The sequence below is a fragment of the Ascidiella aspersa genome, chromosome 6 (assembly GCF_963924565.1).
Source record: "Ascidiella aspersa chromosome 6, kaAscAspe10.2, whole genome shotgun sequence".
NCBI classification, from domain to species: domain Eukaryota; kingdom Metazoa; phylum Chordata; class Ascidiacea; order Phlebobranchia; family Ascidiidae; genus Ascidiella; species Ascidiella aspersa.
The window spans coordinates 13,428,980-13,448,696 of record NC_139452.1 but is presented as its reverse complement, the minus strand read 5'-3'; the positions used below and the strand labels follow the sequence as shown (position 1 = coordinate 13,448,696).

Below are 19,717 nucleotides of genomic sequence, written 5' to 3'. Positions count from 1 at the left end.
TCAAAATTTTACCGTGTAGTCTAGGTAAGGCGGCAGTTGTCCCAATATAAATATCCACTCATATTGCTGATAAGAACCGTTGTTTTTTAAATGAACAAGAAAACCGCGACCTTGTGTTTGCGCTTTTTACATTGAACATAAGGCAAAAGCCGATACCTTTGTAACCACTGCACGTTCCCATTAACCAAATAAAAAACGGAATAGCTATAATCCTTAAAACACAAAAAAATGTTTTTTAATCAATTATGATACCAACCGCCTTCCTGCGTTGCAAAGGGTGAAAGCAAATATTAAATAAATCAAGTGCTTTTACCATGGAATGATTATAAACAATATATTTTAAAACGCAGTCCGATGCCACACACTCCACAACCAAGCTCTTAGCTTTTTGTGAAAACAGTATTTAAATTGACTGTTTAAATGTAATTTTTTACCTACAGGGCCAGACCGCGTGCCTGCATTGCGGCGCTGAGGCCTCTCAGCCTCAGACGGGCCAGACCAGCTGCCTGTGCACCGGTTCCGGTCGGGACTTCCAGCCCAGCGACCTCAGCTGTCCCTGTGCTGCCGGCTACAGGTCTGACGTTAACAGGGGTGGAGACTGCGTCAAGTAAGTGTGCTTTAATTGCGGGCGATTTGAAAGTTTAAAGGTGTATAAGACAAGTGATTCGTGAACTTTTCCGTCGCTAGTAGTAGCACAAGGAAATAGATAACACTTGCGGGACAGCGCCGCTACTTGCCGGCAAGCCTATGTGTAATACAATAGATTAGTTTTTTTTCAAAAGTTACAAAAAAAGTACCGCGACACGCAGTTTAAGAGCAATTATCATACACGGACGTTTTTTTGTTATTTTTTTGAAATATTTTTGTTTAAGACATTTATCCCTATTTGATCACATGTAAATATTTAACAATTTACCAATTTTGGCCAGATTGTTTTTTAAAAATGCCTCATAATAAAGTTTAACATGCGGGTTTCACTTTAGTTTGTTGGTTTATTAGCATAATATAGGTTTTTTTTAAGTACTATCACACAAATAAGTTTTATCCTTAAGGCAAGTATTTAAATTTAGTTCAGCAACCCTTGAAAATAAAAGCTATTATAAACTTGTATAAAAATGGTTTCGCTCTACATTCAATTCAATAAGTTTTACCTCTTTTACCGAATGTGAAATGATTTCTGCAGAGTTGTGTATCCGCTGTGCACGGGTGGAAAGACGAGGTCCCAAGACGGTCAGTGTCTGTCGGACGACGAATGGGCCACTTTGTGTCTAGACACCTGCGACCCGCCAGAAGGATTCCAAGGTACATGAGAAAATTAACTAATTTAGATTTACTTGTGCCGAAACAGAAAAAATACGCTGTGAAATTGGTGCGTTAGATATAAATTATAAAATATTTCAAAAAAATTAGTATGTAAAGTTGGTATGATTAATTTGAAGTGTTCCTTATAGTTTAATTTTTAAACCGCAAACGTTGACGATAAATGCGATTTACGTTAAAATCAGCAACCTGACAATTTTTTCTGCATTTTTGTCATCGTTTGCGTTTAGGAGTGGATAAGACGATAGGCTACTGCATCTGCCAAGTGGACAACTTGGAGAGTTTGTGTAACTTGGAGTGCAGAGTGCAGCAACAGAACACGGTCCAGTTTATTTGTCAAGATCCACTGGTCAGCACTGAACCGTATATTAGGTGAGAATTGAATAAACTAACTGCTCTATCGAACATCAAGATCTATATAGTTAAAAGTTTGGTCGTTAGGACAGCGCAATAAAAAAAACAAATCTAAAAACGAAATGTATGTGGAATTACGCGGTCTACCGCGTTTTTATGTTTACCATTTTTTCGGTCATATATTTTGGTATTTTCCATGTTTTAATGTTTCAAACCCATTTTTTATTTTTGATTCGTCCTTTCAAAATTATTGAGTCAAAATATAACAAAATATATGCGAAAACATTTCTTAAACCATAGTAAACCGATTACTAACTTTAGGTATATGTCTTATAATGTATAGGTCAGGGGTTCCAAACCTGTGGGCCATGGCCCCCAGGGGGGCGTCAGTCTTTTTCAAGGGGCCATAAAAATATTTAAAAAATTATATATTTTTAAATTTATCATGTCTAAGTCTACTCCACTATAACAAAAGAAATAAATTAAAATTTAATAAAAATACCAGTACAGTACAGCAATAAGCTACTTCTTGATCTTGAGTTTACTTTCTTTGATTCACTTTTAGATATACTAATATTAATATTTTAAAATTTGGCAGTGGCTACTCCTGCTGAAATACGGAAGTAAGATGAAAGTTATCTGTGTTGTATTTATATCATTTTATCATTCTAACTACCGGTTACTTTAGAAACAGTTTTTTTAAATAAAATGACATTTCTTTCATAAGACTGAAAAATTAGGGGCGGCATTGATTTCTCAAAATTTTCAAAGGGGGCCACGGTGTAAAAAAGGTTGGGAACCACTGATGTAGACCAATCATCAGTATAGTTTAAACAAATCGTAATATACAAGCACATTATGTCCGGTCGCGCAGTCTATAGGCGAGTATTCCTTTTTATTATTATCATGAGTGTGTTACTTCAAATCAAACGGCGAACTTATTACTCACAGCACATCAAATTCTCTCGAGAAATGAAGGTGGCTAACGTTGATTTGAAATGTGTTTTCATAACGGATTAGTTTTTTCTTTGTTTAATTTATGTATTTATAAGGTAAATGGCAATTACCAAACTGACATTAAATTTTCAGAGTAAACGACCCGTCGGGCAACTACACAGACTACCCGGCCACCAGCCTTTCGACAATCATCAACTCGCGGAACTCAATTTTCTCCGAGCAGTGCACGTCGGGTTCGGCCACGAGTCAGGCGATGTTCATACTCGAATCGGACGGCAACGGCTTCATCGGAGTCTACAACCCCGACTCAACCCAGCTAAACACTCAGATCGAAATTCACGCCACCAATTCGGTGAGTTCTGCTACAGGAGCTTGTTAGGATTCGATCTCACGACCGCGGGAATTTTTTTCCTGTGGAAACTGGTTTCTCCGTGACCACAAAAGACTACCATAAAATTAATTAACTTTTTACTTAGGTAATTACTATATGCGTACGACAATACCTAAAAATATATTAAAATTAAAACAAAATCATTTAAAAATTTCTACTTTTACAATACTTTCTAAAATCCAATTATTACAGAGTTCCCACAAAGTTTTTGAATTTCTTGCGTTGATATGCCTAATAAATATCCTTGAAAAAAGAATATTGTTTTTTTAAGTCTTTCAAAAGTGTTTGAATTTATTTTATGTCCAGCTTAATATATGTACAGTTACACTGTACAAGTAAAAAACATTAAAAATCAAATTTTGATTGTGTTGTGTCCATGTGTTTTACACTTTTGTGTTTTTTTGATTATATTCCAAAAAAATGTTGACCGATGTAACTTTAGGTCCAAAAAGCTACAAACTTTCTTTGAAAAGTCTTAAAATATATCTTTGGATTTTTTTTGAAAAAATGTGGGGCAACCTTGTATAATAAAAGTTAAAAAATCGTTGTAGATATTGTTCATAAAATAACATTTAACAAACAAAAATATGTTGCTAACTAAACCTCTACCCTTAATAGACAACTGCGACCAGTCGCCGACGACGCAGTCTCGGGGCTTCCCCTAACGCGAGAACGGACTACACTTCGAACAGCTTCAGTGGTCGTAAGCTGATGGCTGTTTCGAGCAGCACCGGTAACACCGGAGTCCGCAACCCAGTGATTTGCCTCCAATTTAACGGCCTGTTTATGATCACGTAAGTTTTTTCTTGCAAGTCGCGTTCAATCTGCTTATTGTCGCACTCTCGTTATATGGCTGCCTGTTGTGGTATATTGCTTATAGGTATCTTTTGGGTTGGAATTACTAGCATTTCGACTGCGATGCTGTGTTGCCAACCTGCAACATAAAGGTTGGTCACGTATAGCATGTTTAAACAAGAATAACTTCCCCTTTAAGGAACTTCTTTTTTAGATTCTATGTAAATAAGAGAATGGTGATGCATTTATAGGCGAAAGATATTTCTGTTTTACATTTTGTAATAATGAACTATTTGTCACAAAACAATTTGAATGATATTTTCTTTCATTTTAAGTTTTTGTCACCATTACCTTAGATTTTGCGCGCAATATTAAAAAAATAGTTTTCTACTAACTTTTTGGACGAAAAGCAATGAAAAAGTATAAAACCTTGAGTTGTTTTTAGAAGTACTCCCAAATGCCAAGAAAGTGTTTAGATTACGCTATTTTAAAACTATAGCATTCAGTATTTGCCTGGTTTCGAATCCAAACTTTTTCCATAGTAAAAATGGGTTTCTTTGCAAAGATTCGCAAGCAGTATAACAGTTAATATCAACAATGATCAATTTCATCCTGGTTAGGCAAATCATATAAGACCTAAAATATCAAACTGATTATAATATTTTTATGAAAAAAATACTTTTTGTTCTATTCCACACACCAATATCTAAAATGTCTCGGGGTTTCTAGTTTTAAAGCATTTTTGTGTTGAAAGTGTGTGTGTGTAATAACTTATGGGTGCGAAATTATCCTTCGGCTAACGCTAAATGTTTCCTCCGTAGAAATATTTGTTTGGCCGCGGTATTTTTACTGTGATAAAACACTTGACTAAACCTTCACCCTATACGTCACATCAGCGTTTCCAAGGCCCACTATCCGATCTACGACACGGACAACCTGTACAACACCAACGAGAACTTCGACTACGGAGGCTTCCGCGCGCTCGCCGAACAGCTGGCCCTGGTTCAGTCTGACGTCAACCTGTTCACCTACCGTTTCCGTGACCCTGGCGCCTACGCCTTTCGCCTTAGCTCGGACGCCAACAAGAAACTTTACATCAGAGGCGAGTGGCCATTTGTTTGTCTTGAGAAAACTCTCCATGTGTAAATGCAGTGTTTTGACTCATTTTTAACGTATGTAACACTATAGTTCGGGACTTTTTTTAAAATGCTGTCTGGTAAAGATTCGACATTGGTTTGACAATATGTAAAGCTAGTTCGGCGCTCCGTTAAAGACTCTGTATGTATAAATACATATTTTTGACTTATGCTTGAGAATATGTAAATTTGGTTCGGCGCTCCGTTGAAAACTCGGTATGTGTAAATTTAGTTCAGGACTCCTTAAACTTATTGACATTTCGGCTGCACGCTTGCTTCGATAGCAACTAAAAAATCTACATTAAAGACGAGTAACTGTTTGAAAAGAACTTTGTATGTTAGTATACAAAGTGTTCATTTATATTAATAGAGTCAAAATAACTAGTTTAGAGCCCAAGTAAGCTCGGACATTTTGCTTTACAAAGCTTAACTCTTGCATTGCCAGAAACAAACGTGGATGTTTGGCTCAAATAACGAAATGTGTACATTAGTCAAAATATAATGCAACTGCAGAATTACTCGTTGGTGCAGATAAGTTGGTAATTATTACCTTTATGTTCCGTTTTAGTGGTGGAACAGGGCGGTACCTGCGCAGAAGTGGGACCCTTTTTTCCTCCCACCCCCCTGTACATGGTGCAAAGCGGCTTCACGCTCCGCAGCGACATCTTGCTGGAGCCCGACTGGCTACTTATCGGCATCTTGGTGGCAGCAGCGCTTCTGGTGATCGTCATTCTGATTGTCGCCCTGGTACTGTTCCGCAAGTACGGCTGGGCGAAGGTGCTCTATCTGGTGCCCTATTACAGGGTACTTGCCAAGAAGTTCTCGTTCGACGATTATTCGTCCAAGGTGAGACAGCAAAAACTTTTTTCTTGCTTTTTTCAAGTGCTGTAGTTTTGTTTTTATAAATACTGTTGCTGGTAAAAGACAAATTTAAAACCTGTAAATCCGGTGAAAATGTGGTGTATTCGTATTCAAAAAACTTTTAAGCCGTAGTACATCTGTATTTTGTTTTGGTTATGTACATAAGATTATTAAATCCTTCTAAAATAACACCTAAAAGGCTGTTTAAACAGAACTATTTTCGATTAATATTATGCTATAGCAACGGTTTATATAGTGATTAGTCACACTATTTTTAGTTTTCTTTGTTTTATATGTGTCGAAATTTGGAACGAATTACAGTCCAATAAATAAATCGAAAAGACATCAAGTTTAGGTTTTTTATTTCTTTTCGATCCATGTGAAGAGCCCCATATATCAAAAACCCCGGGCTTGAGTTTTACCCACCTTTTCCAGGGTTCCACCGTTCACTCGATCAAGAAGTTCCACCGCAACTTCGAGGCCGAACAGGATCGGGTGTCGGCCGACGGGGCCGTCACCGACTTCGACTCAGTCGCTGCCAAGGACGAGTTCTGGGACTACGAAAGACAGGTTCGTAAAACGCAAGATAGCGTTTGCGTCCCAAGACTGGATGCAGTAAAAGTTTGGAGCATAATGCTTGGAGGTTGTGGTAACACGCAATAAGATATCAAAGCCCATACTGAAGTGGGTATCACATCATGTTGAAAATGAATAAAGAGTTATTCGAAACGTTCACAATGATACCTTCTTCTGTATGGGCTATTATATTCTTTTTACGATAAAAGTTTGTCTTGCGTAATTACACTGAACTGAGAAAGCAATTTTTTTGCAAGCGCGTCAAACAATTCTACCGCCGATTTGTAATTCTAAAGCAAACCTTAATGCTTTTTTGTTTCCTTTAAGGTCGACCTCGAAGCCTTTAGCAGCCAGGAGTTCTACAACATTCTGACCAAACAATCGCAAGGTGTGACGTCAACAATAGGCCTGCAGAAAGAGGAAGTCAAGTCGCTGTACCAGAAGATCGCGCAGCAAACTCAGTCGCTTAAAGGTGAGCACATACACACAAGTGTGTTAACAACTGTGATCTTGGCCTTCTGAAGCTGCTTTTTTACCAACGATTACGGCTTTAGTATCATAAGTACACCTAAAGCCACTCACCGAATCTGTCGATCAATGATTCAAGCAGAGCAAGCTAGAAAAACAACTAGCCTATGAGGTTCGAACTTACGACCTCATGTCATACCGGGGCCGTCGCTCTCCCAACTGAGCATTGTGTGAATGTTTAATTGAACATTTCTAATTGTTGATCACCTGGCGAGCGTATTAAACTTATTCCAATGTTCAATGCGCAGACCTGTGGGCGGCCAAGCTGAACCTGAAGGGACGATCCTCGCTCGCCACCAAGGAGGAGCTGGCGGAGTACCAGAGGAAGAAGGAGGAACTCGATATGGAGCAGGAGAGGAGAATGGCTCTCGGAGACAAGTTCGCCGTAAGTTTGTCAGAAATTGGTTTGAATTCACCCCAGTTTGCATTCCTCAACTCTAGCGTCGTGTAAAATTGAGTACGTAAATGTCAAGAGACGAACACCATAGAGTAAAGGGCGTTTTGAGACAACATTGCCAACTTAACCTAACGCACACATTTACGCTTTGCATAAAATAATGGTAACCAATTGCTTCTGTATATCTGGAGCAAAGGCAGCTGTTTTTAAACCTTGCTGCTTTATTGTACAATTGTATAGTGTACACCAGGGTTTCTTAACCAGAAGTGCTTGCTGTTTCTGGGGATGCGGGGATGCTAAATCAGACATAGAAAATATTTTACTTTAATTTATTTCTAATTTTATTTTCTTACATCGCATATTTGTGTGTTTTAAAATTGGTAGTATTGTCCGTGTGCAATAAACAACCTGATTACAATTTCGTAATGACATAAAAACCGAATTTGCTCCACCAGGCAACATATTAATTGACAGAAATGGCTCTTCTGGTGTAAACGAAGTTATCATCCTTCTGAAATGTCTTAGTTTCAAATATTTTGTCTTAGGTCTACATATCTTGAATCCCTAACGCTGATGTTTGCGTATTTGAAATAATTTCTAATAACACGCTAACACGCTTTGTTATAGGCGGTGCTTAAAAACCAGCGTGAGATCTTCGGCGAGGACTCGCTTGAACGACAGCGACACCACGTGGCTTTTACAGCGTCCTTTAAGGCTGCTCAGCGACTACTCGACAATGCATTGTCTTCGCTCAAGGACGGTTCGTATTTTCCTATTTTCCCGATAGCTTGTGTGCTTGGTTGGGCAGTACATTTTAGGCTATTTTAAAAATGCTCAAAAAGTCGGAGAAATTACCGTGCTTTGGCTGAGTAATATGGTATAATTTGTATTAAATTTGTTGCAATTATATACTTGCCTAACATGTAACCAATGAATTGCGCAATGACATCAGCCGAATTAAAAAATGTTCAGTAACCTGATAATGGGTTTATATGAATTGTACAACGTAGAAGAGAAAGCTGCGCCAGTTTTGCCATTAATTGTGTACTTCACCTGGTGATCTTAACACTCGCTCGGTATTTTAATACTCTGATCCGTTATTTTTGGACTCACCTAAAGCCAATGTTGCAATGAATGTGTGATAGTGGAAATTACCTTGACCATTGCAAAAATAAATGTCTACCTCAAACCCTTGATAAGTAGCAGCATGAATTAAAGAAAGATCTTTAAAAAGTGCCTGACCTTAACAATGTCATTGCTAGACCATTCTACTGACACCTAATACCACTACCACGCTGAAAAAATTCTCCTAAACTTATTATATAATTAATCACGTTTCGACGTCCTATACAGAACGTCTTCATCAGGATACTGACATATCATGTAAAATATATTATAGTCCATAGTTAAGAACGATTGATATTCGCAGAAACGCAAGATATTGTAACGTTTCTTCCTCTGTAGGCTTGACCACCGTGGAACAGATCCAGATGGACGTGACCGGAAGAGTGGGAGCCCTCATCAACAAGATGTCGGCGGCCGTCAACAACGAATGTCGGCGCCTTGGCACCTGGGGAGTCATGGGATCGGGAACCGGCGCCAGTTTGATTTATCCAGGTTTGGCAAATTTAATTTAAACGTTTTTATTGCTTTTGATTTTACGCGCCAAAGCGACGCTTTTTGTGAATTTTGCAATCTATGCGTTTGTTTGCCGAAAATTGTAATTGTTGTTATGTGGTTTACCAGATTATTAAATTATATTTAGATTTAAAATAAAATTATTTAGAAAATAAATTTTAGAAATAGCGATTACATTTTATTTATCATTTTAGGAGAGCCCTGGATTGTTTAGAAAAGCAAAGTGTAATAAAAAGGCACTAAGACACTTAAATACCTGCCTGAATTACAAATGAATGAAGTGCATTTATCAATAACAATAATAGACACAACCGAAAATTTTCAATTCGTGATTTTGCCCGATCTTCTGAATATTGTTTTTTGGGCAACACCTTAACAACTTGTCCGCTAAATGTAATGAAAAACTATATTTTTATTGAAAATATTACTCCATGCCCCAGTTGGTTTTGCTCAGTATCATCGACCATCGCATATGCGCTTTAGTTTTAAACTGCATTTCAACCATATAACAGAGGTTCGGAGCGGCAATATTTTCGTCAAGCTCAAAATTTGTAAATTTTTTCCAGGCACCAAAACACCGCTCAGACGCGACGACATTTTCGCAAGCGACGGCACCCTTAAGGCTACTGACCTCTGTCGACTAGATGCCGCCACCGGATTGGCTGTTCCCAACCCCGGCACAGAGCTGCTATTGGCCAACGGTCACGTGATGCCAATTCGAAATGCCGATTACTTCGTACATCCGCAAACAGGTAGAGTGTATTCATCTGGCTGCTTTTTGCTAAACAAAGAAAATCTGCAAATTTTGCGGGCTATTCTTTGTTTTGAGAATACAATTGTGATTTTACAACGCACCATGTCAGTCAAACCGTGAAATATAAAGTATTACAGCAACGGCAAACTAATGTCTGATGTCTGGACAATTGGTAAACCTTGTTATTTGTATAACAAAACCTATAGAAACTGTGTAGCCTTTTATCAATTTTAAACATTGTGTTTAAATATAGCTAAATTCCGCATATAAAAACTGATTTTTAAAGCAAATCAACTACACTTGCCCAATGTGTTTAGTTTAATTAATAAACAATGTATCGGCTTGCGACTGGTTATACTTCGATTTACGTTCCTGTAGGCCAAATCCAATGCGCATATTGTTTAAAACCACAATAAAACAGTAAAGACCCCTCAATTGGCAAAAAGACACACAGCAGATGTAATTATACCAAGTTTTACTCCTAAGATAAGAATACTAATACGGTTAAATATCCTGTTAAGCCTATACAAAGCCTAGTATTTCGTGCAGCAAAGAATAGTTGAAATTCGTTCAGGCCAAATCTTACCACTTGAGGGCAACGTGAGCTACGATCCGATTGCGTCACGCGTCGTGGTCACGGCCGACTGCGCATCGGGCGAGCTTTCCAAGGCCGACGAGCCCCTGATTCCGTTCGTGCCCTACCCCCTGCACCCCCGCACCGGGACCCCCATCGCGGCTAACCTGCAGACCCTGGAACGTCGGGCCGACCTTCGGTCAGGCGCACCCATGTTTGACCCCGTCACTGGCCTCACTGTACCCATTTGTGGGGTGACGATTAACCCACAGACAGGAGCCGTGCACCCGCTCGGTAAGACATGTTTTTATCAATTTTTCTACGTTTCTGGTTGTAGTTTGTAATTCCGGTATAATACTTAAAGGAATAACGACATGTTTATACAAATGTTTTTTTGTGTTCTTTTCCTTCTGCAGTCATTTCGACTGAATATAAAGATTACAAATATCAAAAGTATACAGCCTCTGTGTAGGCCTAACAAATTCAGAGGGTCATCAGTTGCCCTAATTGCTTTATATAAGTTTATAGCATTTACGGGTGGATTAATTTTGCTGCGTATTCTGAAGGCTCCCTGTTTAGTATATTATGAATGTGGTCAAGCTCGCTTTTTTGTTTTTATTGTTTTATACGACTCTGTCGAATGAAATGAAGCTTATGAATGCAGTTTTAATAAACCTGTATGCCCCTGCTATGCTTTTTATTTACACAAAAAAAAAATTACACAAAAAAAATGTTTTCCGAAAAAATATATTTTCGGAGTTTTTGTTCTAATAATGACTGCTGCACAAGGATGACATATGCAATTATGAACATCATGCCCCACTTGGTTTTCACATTCTCGATATACTTTAATACAACTTTCTATCTAAAAAAATGTTACGATTTTGGCAATACATAATCCTTAAAAATGTTACGATTTTTGCAATACATAAAGCCTATTTTCCCTTCACAAGGCGGTTCTTATGTGAGTCCGGTAACAAAACTTCCCACGGCGATCGAACTTGGATCGATCATGATCGAACCACAGCACAACAGACATGTGCCAATTCTTGGAGTCTCTATCGACAGCAAGGGACTTGTAGTGCCCGTAAGTTGCATGATTATGTCAGGTTTAAAATCAAGATTCGAACTAGCTCATAGATTAATGTATTTTTTCTATGTAGTGCATATGTGAACTTTTATATTATGTACTTGCTCCGTATGATGTTGTGTGTTTTGTTGAGGTTATATTTTAGATATATATATATATATATATATAGGTGTATCTTTAATTGAGCAAATAGCAAAATTCATCAAATCCATTGCCTCCAGATCTTCAATGTCTTGTAAATTAAGTTTAGTCGCTTTATCGCCAATTCTACCAAGTACAGCAAGCAAAACGAATCGCGTCATATGGTTTAATTAAACTGTTGCTACCAGGCATAGTAATAATAATTTATCAAAAACAGCACCACCGGTAATTGTAATTATTAACCAAAGAAGGCGATTTGAATAGGTTGCCGAAACGTTGGTTAACAATTACAATAAGCAGAGGAGCTAACCGATGTGTAAATTTTCATTCACAGGTCGGCGGCACCACGACGCCGCCAGAGGCTCTAAACGCGCACACCCAGGTTCCGATTGTTCCTGGCGACACGTTCGTCGACCCGCTCAGTGGCAAGGCTCTCAAGGTGAGCTCCTCCCGCATCCTGGAGGAGCGTGTGCTCCCGTGCTCCGGAGGATACCAGTCCTTCCTGGACGCGTGCGCGATGGCGTGCGAGGTGCGGGCGCTCGACGCACTGCGCGAACTTCGCGATGCTGTTTCCGGTAAGTATAAGAAGTGACGTATTGTTACGTTGGAGGTTCGGACGTTTTTAAAATGTTGGTTGGTTTGCTTGGATCTGGCGGCTGAAACATTTTGGGTATACGGGCATTAATTGTAGGTTGAGAACGTGATTTTGTTTTGTCGAGGAGATGTTCCAGCGTTGTGGCCCTTTTTAAAGTAATGACAACTTACATCATAGCTATAGTTGGAATACTTTGCAGAACAAAATAAGTCTTGCATTATTTTTGAACTCTTTTCTTAATATGTGGAGCTGTACCACTTCAACAAGCTTTTTGAAGATAATTCAACCCTGATAAAACCAGGTTACTTTTTTATGACAAAAAATTTGTGACGTCATTTTTTTTTTTAGTTTTTACGCGCCCCCCCCAAACAAAAACTCTGGATCCGCTCCCACACAGGTGTTACCAATATGGCATTATACAACATTAAGTTAACTCAATTGCACGGTTCTTTTCCCTATGAATTCTAACGTCCATACGACCGGTCGGCAGTTTGTGTGCAGAAAACTGCAGAAAAGTAAATTAACTCCCATCAAAACCTTCTCTTTTGCTCGTTCATTTTATTGCGCATCGTACAACCAACAACCTTTATTCCCACGTTACTACATCCCATACGCTCCCAGGACCCGACGCGATGGCGCAGGGCGTTTCGTTCAGCGCACGTCATGAGACCACCAAACTCGAGACCGCGCTCAAGGATTTGACTTCCGCCAGACGGCGCTGTGGCACGCAGAGGTTGCGAGCTTCACAGGACCTTCTACGAAGAGAGGAGAGGATGGTGGTGCTTGCTGCGAGCGGAGGAGCGGCCGGAATGCTTGAATTCGCAGCCACCGGTAACTTGCCTGTTGCGTGGATTGTTTCATTCGTTTTGATAAAACTATAGGCCTTTGTGTATTTCTTTAGTTTTCATCATACAATTGCTGTTTTAATTCTTTTCATTGTGTGAACCAGGACAAAGCTACATAAACGTGACTTTTAGACTAACAAATACTTAAAAGGTTTAATAGGTTTAGATAAAATTAGACCGTTCGTTTATGGTTTGGTAGGCACTTGCTATTTAAATCTTTAGATTCGGCAAAAGAAAAACGTTTTTTTTTCTGTTAAATGTGTTTGACTTTAGCCAGAAAATAAAAAATCGTAATCCATTAGGTTACGTACTGTCTACGTTTACTTCAGATCATCCAAGTTACACAAATTTTTAATTTTAAATAAAACCTTATTCGCGCGTTGTTTTTTAAACAACACATCTAAATAAAAGCAATATACAATCTGTTTATTCAGAATCCTTTACTTTCTTCTCCAGGTCAGTTGCTCCCGATTCTTATCGGGACGACCATGAAGGACGGCTCCGGCTCCGGCCTGGACGTTCCCATCCTTGGTATCGACAAGGACAAGTACACGGCCGACATCCGGCCACTTGCGGGCAGCATGGAGGACCCACAAGGCCGAGGCTTGATTCCGATCGCGATCGGAGTAACCGGGATCGACTCTTCAACCGGTTTGTGCTAAAGAATCCATGTTATACACATTGGTGTTTTGGGTAGCATTTCGAACGTTCAGAATAACCCTTTTTATTTATTTTTAACAACTGGTATTCGAAACGTTCAAAACGCTACCTACTTCTGTATGGGCTTTGTTATTCTTATAACGTTTAAACCAAACCATTCTGTCAAAACGAAAACACCGCCGTCCTGCATAAGAAACCTCTTTCTCAACGCGTTATCGCGCAGGCAAAGTGGGCAAGGTGGTTGGAGCCCGCGTGAACAAGGACACCGACACGGTGATCCCGATTGTGCAGTCCTCATCCCAGCACCACATCCGGCAGCGGAAGCCGCCCATGGGAGCAGTCGCCATGCTGGAGGATGAGATCGCAGGAAGAAAAGGATTCTGGAGGAGGCAGCGTCAGCGGGAAGCGGACGTTGAAAAGAGAGTGGCCGAACTGCAGCAGGTATATAGAGATACGATAAGGATGTTAGGTTATAACATTCGGAGTACGAAGCAATTATTCTTTGGGCTGTTCTGAAACTTCTTTAGAAAATTAGTCGTCGCAAAAGAAGTACATATAAATATGAATCATTATTTTGGTGAACCGATTAGGCCAAAGAACCTGCTTGTCACACATCTTTTTTGATCGAGATCCACTAGAGAGGAGTTGGGCACCTTTTAAGCATAACCCCAAAAACAAATGAATCTTAAATAACTCGTTTTCTAAAGGAAAAATTTGTTATTCAACGTTTAAAGGAAACATACCATTCTGTGAATTAAACTGATACAATTGTCAAATTACCTCTTTGGAACTACTTACCTAGTGTGGAACCACTGCACTTTAGGTTCCTGACTATGCTGGCTCCCTTTAAAAAAAAACAAATACAAAAATGATGAGATGTTGATTTGATTGAAGTATAACACTCAATGAACCAGCAACAATCACCAATGGGAGAATTGTTCTATTTTTCATAGCCGTTTAAAGTAGAATGTCCCTTTGCAATATTATGTATTTACTAACTAAATGGAAATTTGCGTAATTTAATATCGATTAATACTTTTTGCTTGGCACCCGCAGGAACTGGTTGAAAATATCGAGTCACTTACGGCCGAAAAGTTCGAGGAAAGTCTCGAGTCAATCTCTGACGCTACGTCACAGCTGGCTGGCGCCCTCAAGCGGGAAAACGAAAGAAAGGATGTGCGTGTTTTATTTTTATTTTATCCTCTATTTGTTTTAAAATAACGCCGTAAAGCGTCTTACCGGGCGACATCTCGCGATAGTTTAAATCTTTATCTTATATGCCGTTATTTTAACAACATATTTTTGTATTATTAGAAATTTATATTGGTATAAAACGAATCTTCAGATAGGAAATATAAGACTGCGTGAATATAATCCATACTTTTTACGAAAAAAGAAATATTTTGTCATTTATCAAAAAGAAGATTAGCGTCAACTGAGTCGATAACAGCTAAAATTTAAAAAAATCGATGAAAAGTTCTTCTTCGAAATTGCTCAAGCGCTTCATCATATGTCAACACCAAAAAAAATGCTTAGCGTATCTATGACGTCATCGTTTGTTTCCAGGCCGTCCAAGCGGAGCTGAGTCCGGTCCTCCCCCCGGAGGTCCTATCGATCCTGACCGACAACGACCAGGAGGAAACGATCCATGAAGGGAAGTTGCACGCAAGCTACGACAAGCTAGTCGAAACCGTGAGTTCAAACTCTCGATTTCATTGCCTAAGATTTGTCTGTCTAATTCTATATCATGAGGGTAATCAGGTGACATTATAAAATACAATCGTCACGCTCATAACCAAAGTGACTTAGGCACTTTGGTTATAAGTGTGACGCAATTGAAATCATTTCTACTTTGACCTGATGAAGCACGGTTGTGCCCAAGCTTGTCAAGATTTCAAAACATTTTGTTTTTATATAGTGCCACCTGATTATCCTTTCACCATTCATATTTTTATTAGAATAATTCGCGATTTAAATAAAAAAGGATTGTGAATAATTAAATGTAATTCTAGTTCTAATTCTATGACAAATTCGTTGTTTTAAGAATTCGGTAATTTTAATTCTAATTTAATTTTGAAAAGCTAAAATAAATCTAGTTGTCCAAGGCTGTATTCGTGTGATATCGTTTTATTCGTGGTTTAATCACCTTGGTCGATATTCGGGAAACAATATAAGTGTTACCGAAACGTTTTAAATTGTTTTGTTAGGAAAAATAATTTTTGCCTGGCACGGTTTTTCGGGATCACTTTTTTATGCTCGACATGTTTCGGTGTTTGGTTGATAGTTCAGTTTTCTATAGGACCATATCGTTATTGATTCTGTCGCATTAAAGCAGTTGGGATCTTACGACTTGGTATTTTGTTTAATTTTTTGGGGGGGATTATTAACATAAAAATGGATCATTAAAAGTAAGCAGTTTTATATGATATAAAGCGTTTAAATAGGAATGAGAAGCGTTTAAATTGAACATTTCGGATTGTCACTGAATAATACGGTTAAAAATGCATTATTGCCCTTTAAATTGTTATGATCTGAAAATTAGATCTATACGCAATTCCCCTCCTAATCTTAAAGTGTCAAAATATAATTTGTCACAGTAATGTACTTCTTGCGCTTTACCGACATAGATTCTTGTGTGATTTTCATTTAAATTATAATTTATTCACGTTGACTTTTGTCCATTCTAATTCTCTCCGGTCAATTTCCATGACTCTACGTTCCAGGTCCGCAACTTCCTCCGCAAACTCCAGCAGGAGGAATCAAGACGCGAGGAGCGGCTCCGTGACGTCATTGACGGAAGTGACGTGGTTGCCACGGCAACGGCGCGCGAGGCCGTCCTGGCACGTTACCAACAGGCGCGCAAGAAATTCCAGGCACGACGATTTAACCTTTGTTCGAAACTATACTTTAGACTTTACGGTCTTAGTCAAAGTCAGTCATCATTCATGAGTCCTACTATTTAACAGAGTAATATATATAATTTGACTAAGACCGCAAAAAAAAGTATTGGTCCCATTTGAAGCCATTGTCGTCATTTACGTGTAAAGGCGAGTAGATGTCTTCCTATTTTACTCATATTTTACTCATTTAGTTTCTCATTGGTGGAAACTAATACGACTATAGCTAAAAACTAGTTTCACTATAGCTAAAAACCAGGAAATTTAATTGCCAACTAAATTAAATAAAAGTTTGATGTCTGTTAAAATCAGCTCCTGGCTAACGCCATTAATCGGTCGTAAAATAGGGGAAAGAGTTCATTCGCGGAAATATATTTGTATCAAATACCGCCGGCGCCGTACAATGAGTTGCTGTAATAAAAATTTTATCTCTTTCACTAATATGCCGTGGAGCAAACCTTTCTTTTATTTATACTTTTCACAGTAACGATTAGTTATTCAGCTCATAAGCCCCTTTAGTGAATAAAGCCATATTGGTTTGGCATGGCGATTTACCCAGCTTAGAAATTTAGATAACCATAGACATTCAATCAAGTGCAGGTATTTAGTAGGGACAAAGTCAGGTGTGCCTATTTTAATAAATTGCCGTGAAACTGCGCTTTGGAGAACTTCACACACAAACATCCGTATTTGCATCTCCGTTCTGTGCTTCCAAAACTTTTGGTTGTACATCGATTTGCGACTAATATTTTAAGACTCTTTTTATTCTCCATGTAACCGTTATATGTTTAGCTGCTCAAGGATGTTAAACTACCACACTCGTTATAAAATCGTTATACGAGGAGTTGTAGGAATAGATATATAAGCAATATCGACAAATGAGAGATTTTGCACACGTCCATGTTGATTGGTAAAGTTGTGAATTATTTTATCATTGCTATTGATTTATAAGCCACATCTGTTCCAACACTCCTAGTTGGTAATTTTATTTATACCCCAAAACCCCTAATATTGCCGTCCTTTGCTTATAGTGGCTTTAAATTTGGTCAAGTATTTAAAATACGTTCGAACGTCCGCGATAACTTTCATCTACTTCTTTGCAGGGAGAACTGCTTAACCATCTGGAGGCACGCGTGGAAGCGACCGACCTTGACCGCGCCGGGCTCGAATATCAGCGCGACTGGAGCGAGCTGCTCACCGTCGAGGCCAGGAGCGTTCTGCGGGGTTCGAACCTCGTCGCTGGGGATTACGAGACCGTCATGACCGGCATCTACGGCGACGACGTCCAGGTTGGATGTTTATATATAAGTTGTTTGAAAAAAAAAACACTACGTAGAGCACAATAACTGCTGTGCAGTGAAATATATGTTTAAACTTTTTTTTTTTTTTATTTCTTTTGTAATATATTGTAATTATAAAGCAAAAAGTATGTAAAAACAGAACTTTATCGCAAAATGTATGAGCGTAGAGGTTTGCATGCCTTAGTTGACTGATATATTTTTCTTAGGCAGCCGGTAAGTTTTTTTTCGATAGGAGACGGCTATTTATTTGGGTATTTTTCGGACGAAATCTTTTAATGGAAAAATTGCGTTGTTCTGATATTGAAACCTTTCAAAAAACATGCGAGATTTTTTGGTTGAAAAAACGTTTTTATACCCTTATAATTAGTCGAAAGGAAACAGCCTTTCTGCCAACGAGCGTTAGCTCATTTTTTCTTTACGAGTTTTAGCAGCGTTATTTTCTGCGTAGGTTGCTGGCCAAAACGAGCTTATCCCGCTTCTGAAGCAGCTCATCGCCTTACTGGAAAGCGGAATGCAATTCCAACTCACGCCGGAAATGATGTCAGTGCTGCGCCAACCGCGGTCAGCCCAACAGCAGGTGAGCACCAAAACTTCACTTTGTCCATTTATTTGCACTTCGTCCAATTATACGTCTTTTCTTTCAAATATTTTCTAAAAACGGCGTTTTTCGAAAACTTTACCCTGTGTTTATATCGACCCACAAAATATAGCTAGTTCGCTCAAAATACAATGCTCACAGTTTATGTTAAACACAGTCCTGTAACACACTCCATGTTACCTAAATATCGACATTTAATATAGTTATTATAAACACTCCAGTTTAAGTCATTCCAAATTTCAAGCGTTTTACCAAATTCACTGAAATAAAAATTCCGTCCTAATGTTTTACACGTACAACTATAATAGCACATATTTTTCGCGATTTCAAAATCAGTACAAACTATATTTGTGCAATACCTGTTTTGTATTTTGTTCAATATCAGCAGTTACGTTGTGTCTTTGTTCATAGCGATGCGTGGTTTAGCAGGCGCTTTTTGGGTTTCAGGCTCAAGTAATGCAGATGATGCAAGCGGCCGTCCAGCGTCAGCAGCAGCAACAACAAGCTGTGCGCCTGTCGGGCGATGGCGCCCAAGAGCGCTTGGAGGCTGGTTACGCTTCGATGGGCAAGGATGGCGTCATCTCAGCATATGGGGTAAGCTAACTTTTCGCTTATCTAAGAAAAAATCTTCGAACGTCACTTCTTTGTAACGACTTATGCACTTTGCATTTTAGATATTGCTTGCGATGAACGAAATATTTTGCCAACTTATTTTTACCTGGTAAAATTCCTCAATGCAAATTCCTGATATTTCAAGAGATAAAAAAATGCTTGTGTAAAGCATTACATTCTAACAAAGTCCATAAAGTTGAGCCGACATATCTAAAAAATAAGTTTGTCCTGAGTAAAATGATAAATCTTCTATTTTTGCCATTAATTTGCATTTAAGTCATATTCGGTTTAGGCAATACCCTACCAACATTCATGAGTGCATTGCAATATTTTGTATTTTATTTACTTTACGGCGCAGACTCCCGTGTCAGACATGCAAGGGGCGACATCCAGCGGCAGACGTGTGGAAGGTTTGCAACAGGCAAGTGTCGCTACAGCGTCTAAAGTTTCAATCAAGGTAAGCTAAGCCCTTTATTACACTGTGGATAATACTGAATGGCGTATATTAACTTAGTGTATATATACTAGGAAAAGTTTTGTAAATCTTCATTTTAAATTTGTGTAACTCAATCATTTTTTGTTCGCGATTCAAGGACCAAGCTATCTCGTTGGGACCCGAAGCAAGTGTCACTTTCAAGGATGGCATTCCTTTGGGATCTCAAGGTAAAACCTATAATGAGTTCAAAATGTTGCCTGC

The 19,717-nt window shown here is 38.8% G+C and overlaps 1 protein-coding gene across 1 annotated transcript in view; it reads left to right on the top strand.

Annotated features, from left to right (window-relative positions):
- Nucleotides 1-19,717, top strand: part of LOC146139988 (uncharacterized) — a 103,220-nt gene that overhangs the window by 62,537 nt on the left and 20,966 nt on the right. The window contains 27 exon segments of the mRNA XM_083392583.1: nucleotides 441-607; nucleotides 1,184-1,302; nucleotides 1,551-1,692; nucleotides 2,764-2,983; nucleotides 3,641-3,816; nucleotides 4,714-4,919; nucleotides 5,522-5,799; nucleotides 6,250-6,384; nucleotides 6,718-6,862; nucleotides 7,167-7,303; nucleotides 7,943-8,075; nucleotides 8,780-8,932; nucleotides 9,520-9,705; nucleotides 10,282-10,575; nucleotides 11,235-11,368; nucleotides 11,847-12,087; nucleotides 12,729-12,938; nucleotides 13,409-13,603; nucleotides 13,836-14,053; nucleotides 14,669-14,788; nucleotides 15,179-15,304; nucleotides 16,336-16,485; nucleotides 17,613-17,798; nucleotides 18,259-18,387; nucleotides 18,856-19,002; nucleotides 19,379-19,477; nucleotides 19,614-19,683. Of these exon segments, the coding sequence (XP_083248709.1) occupies nucleotides 441-607; nucleotides 1,184-1,302; nucleotides 1,551-1,692; nucleotides 2,764-2,983; nucleotides 3,641-3,816; nucleotides 4,714-4,919; nucleotides 5,522-5,799; nucleotides 6,250-6,384; nucleotides 6,718-6,862; nucleotides 7,167-7,303; nucleotides 7,943-8,075; nucleotides 8,780-8,932; nucleotides 9,520-9,705; nucleotides 10,282-10,575; nucleotides 11,235-11,368; nucleotides 11,847-12,087; nucleotides 12,729-12,938; nucleotides 13,409-13,603; nucleotides 13,836-14,053; nucleotides 14,669-14,788; nucleotides 15,179-15,304; nucleotides 16,336-16,485; nucleotides 17,613-17,798; nucleotides 18,259-18,387; nucleotides 18,856-19,002; nucleotides 19,379-19,477; nucleotides 19,614-19,683 (4,516 nt within the window).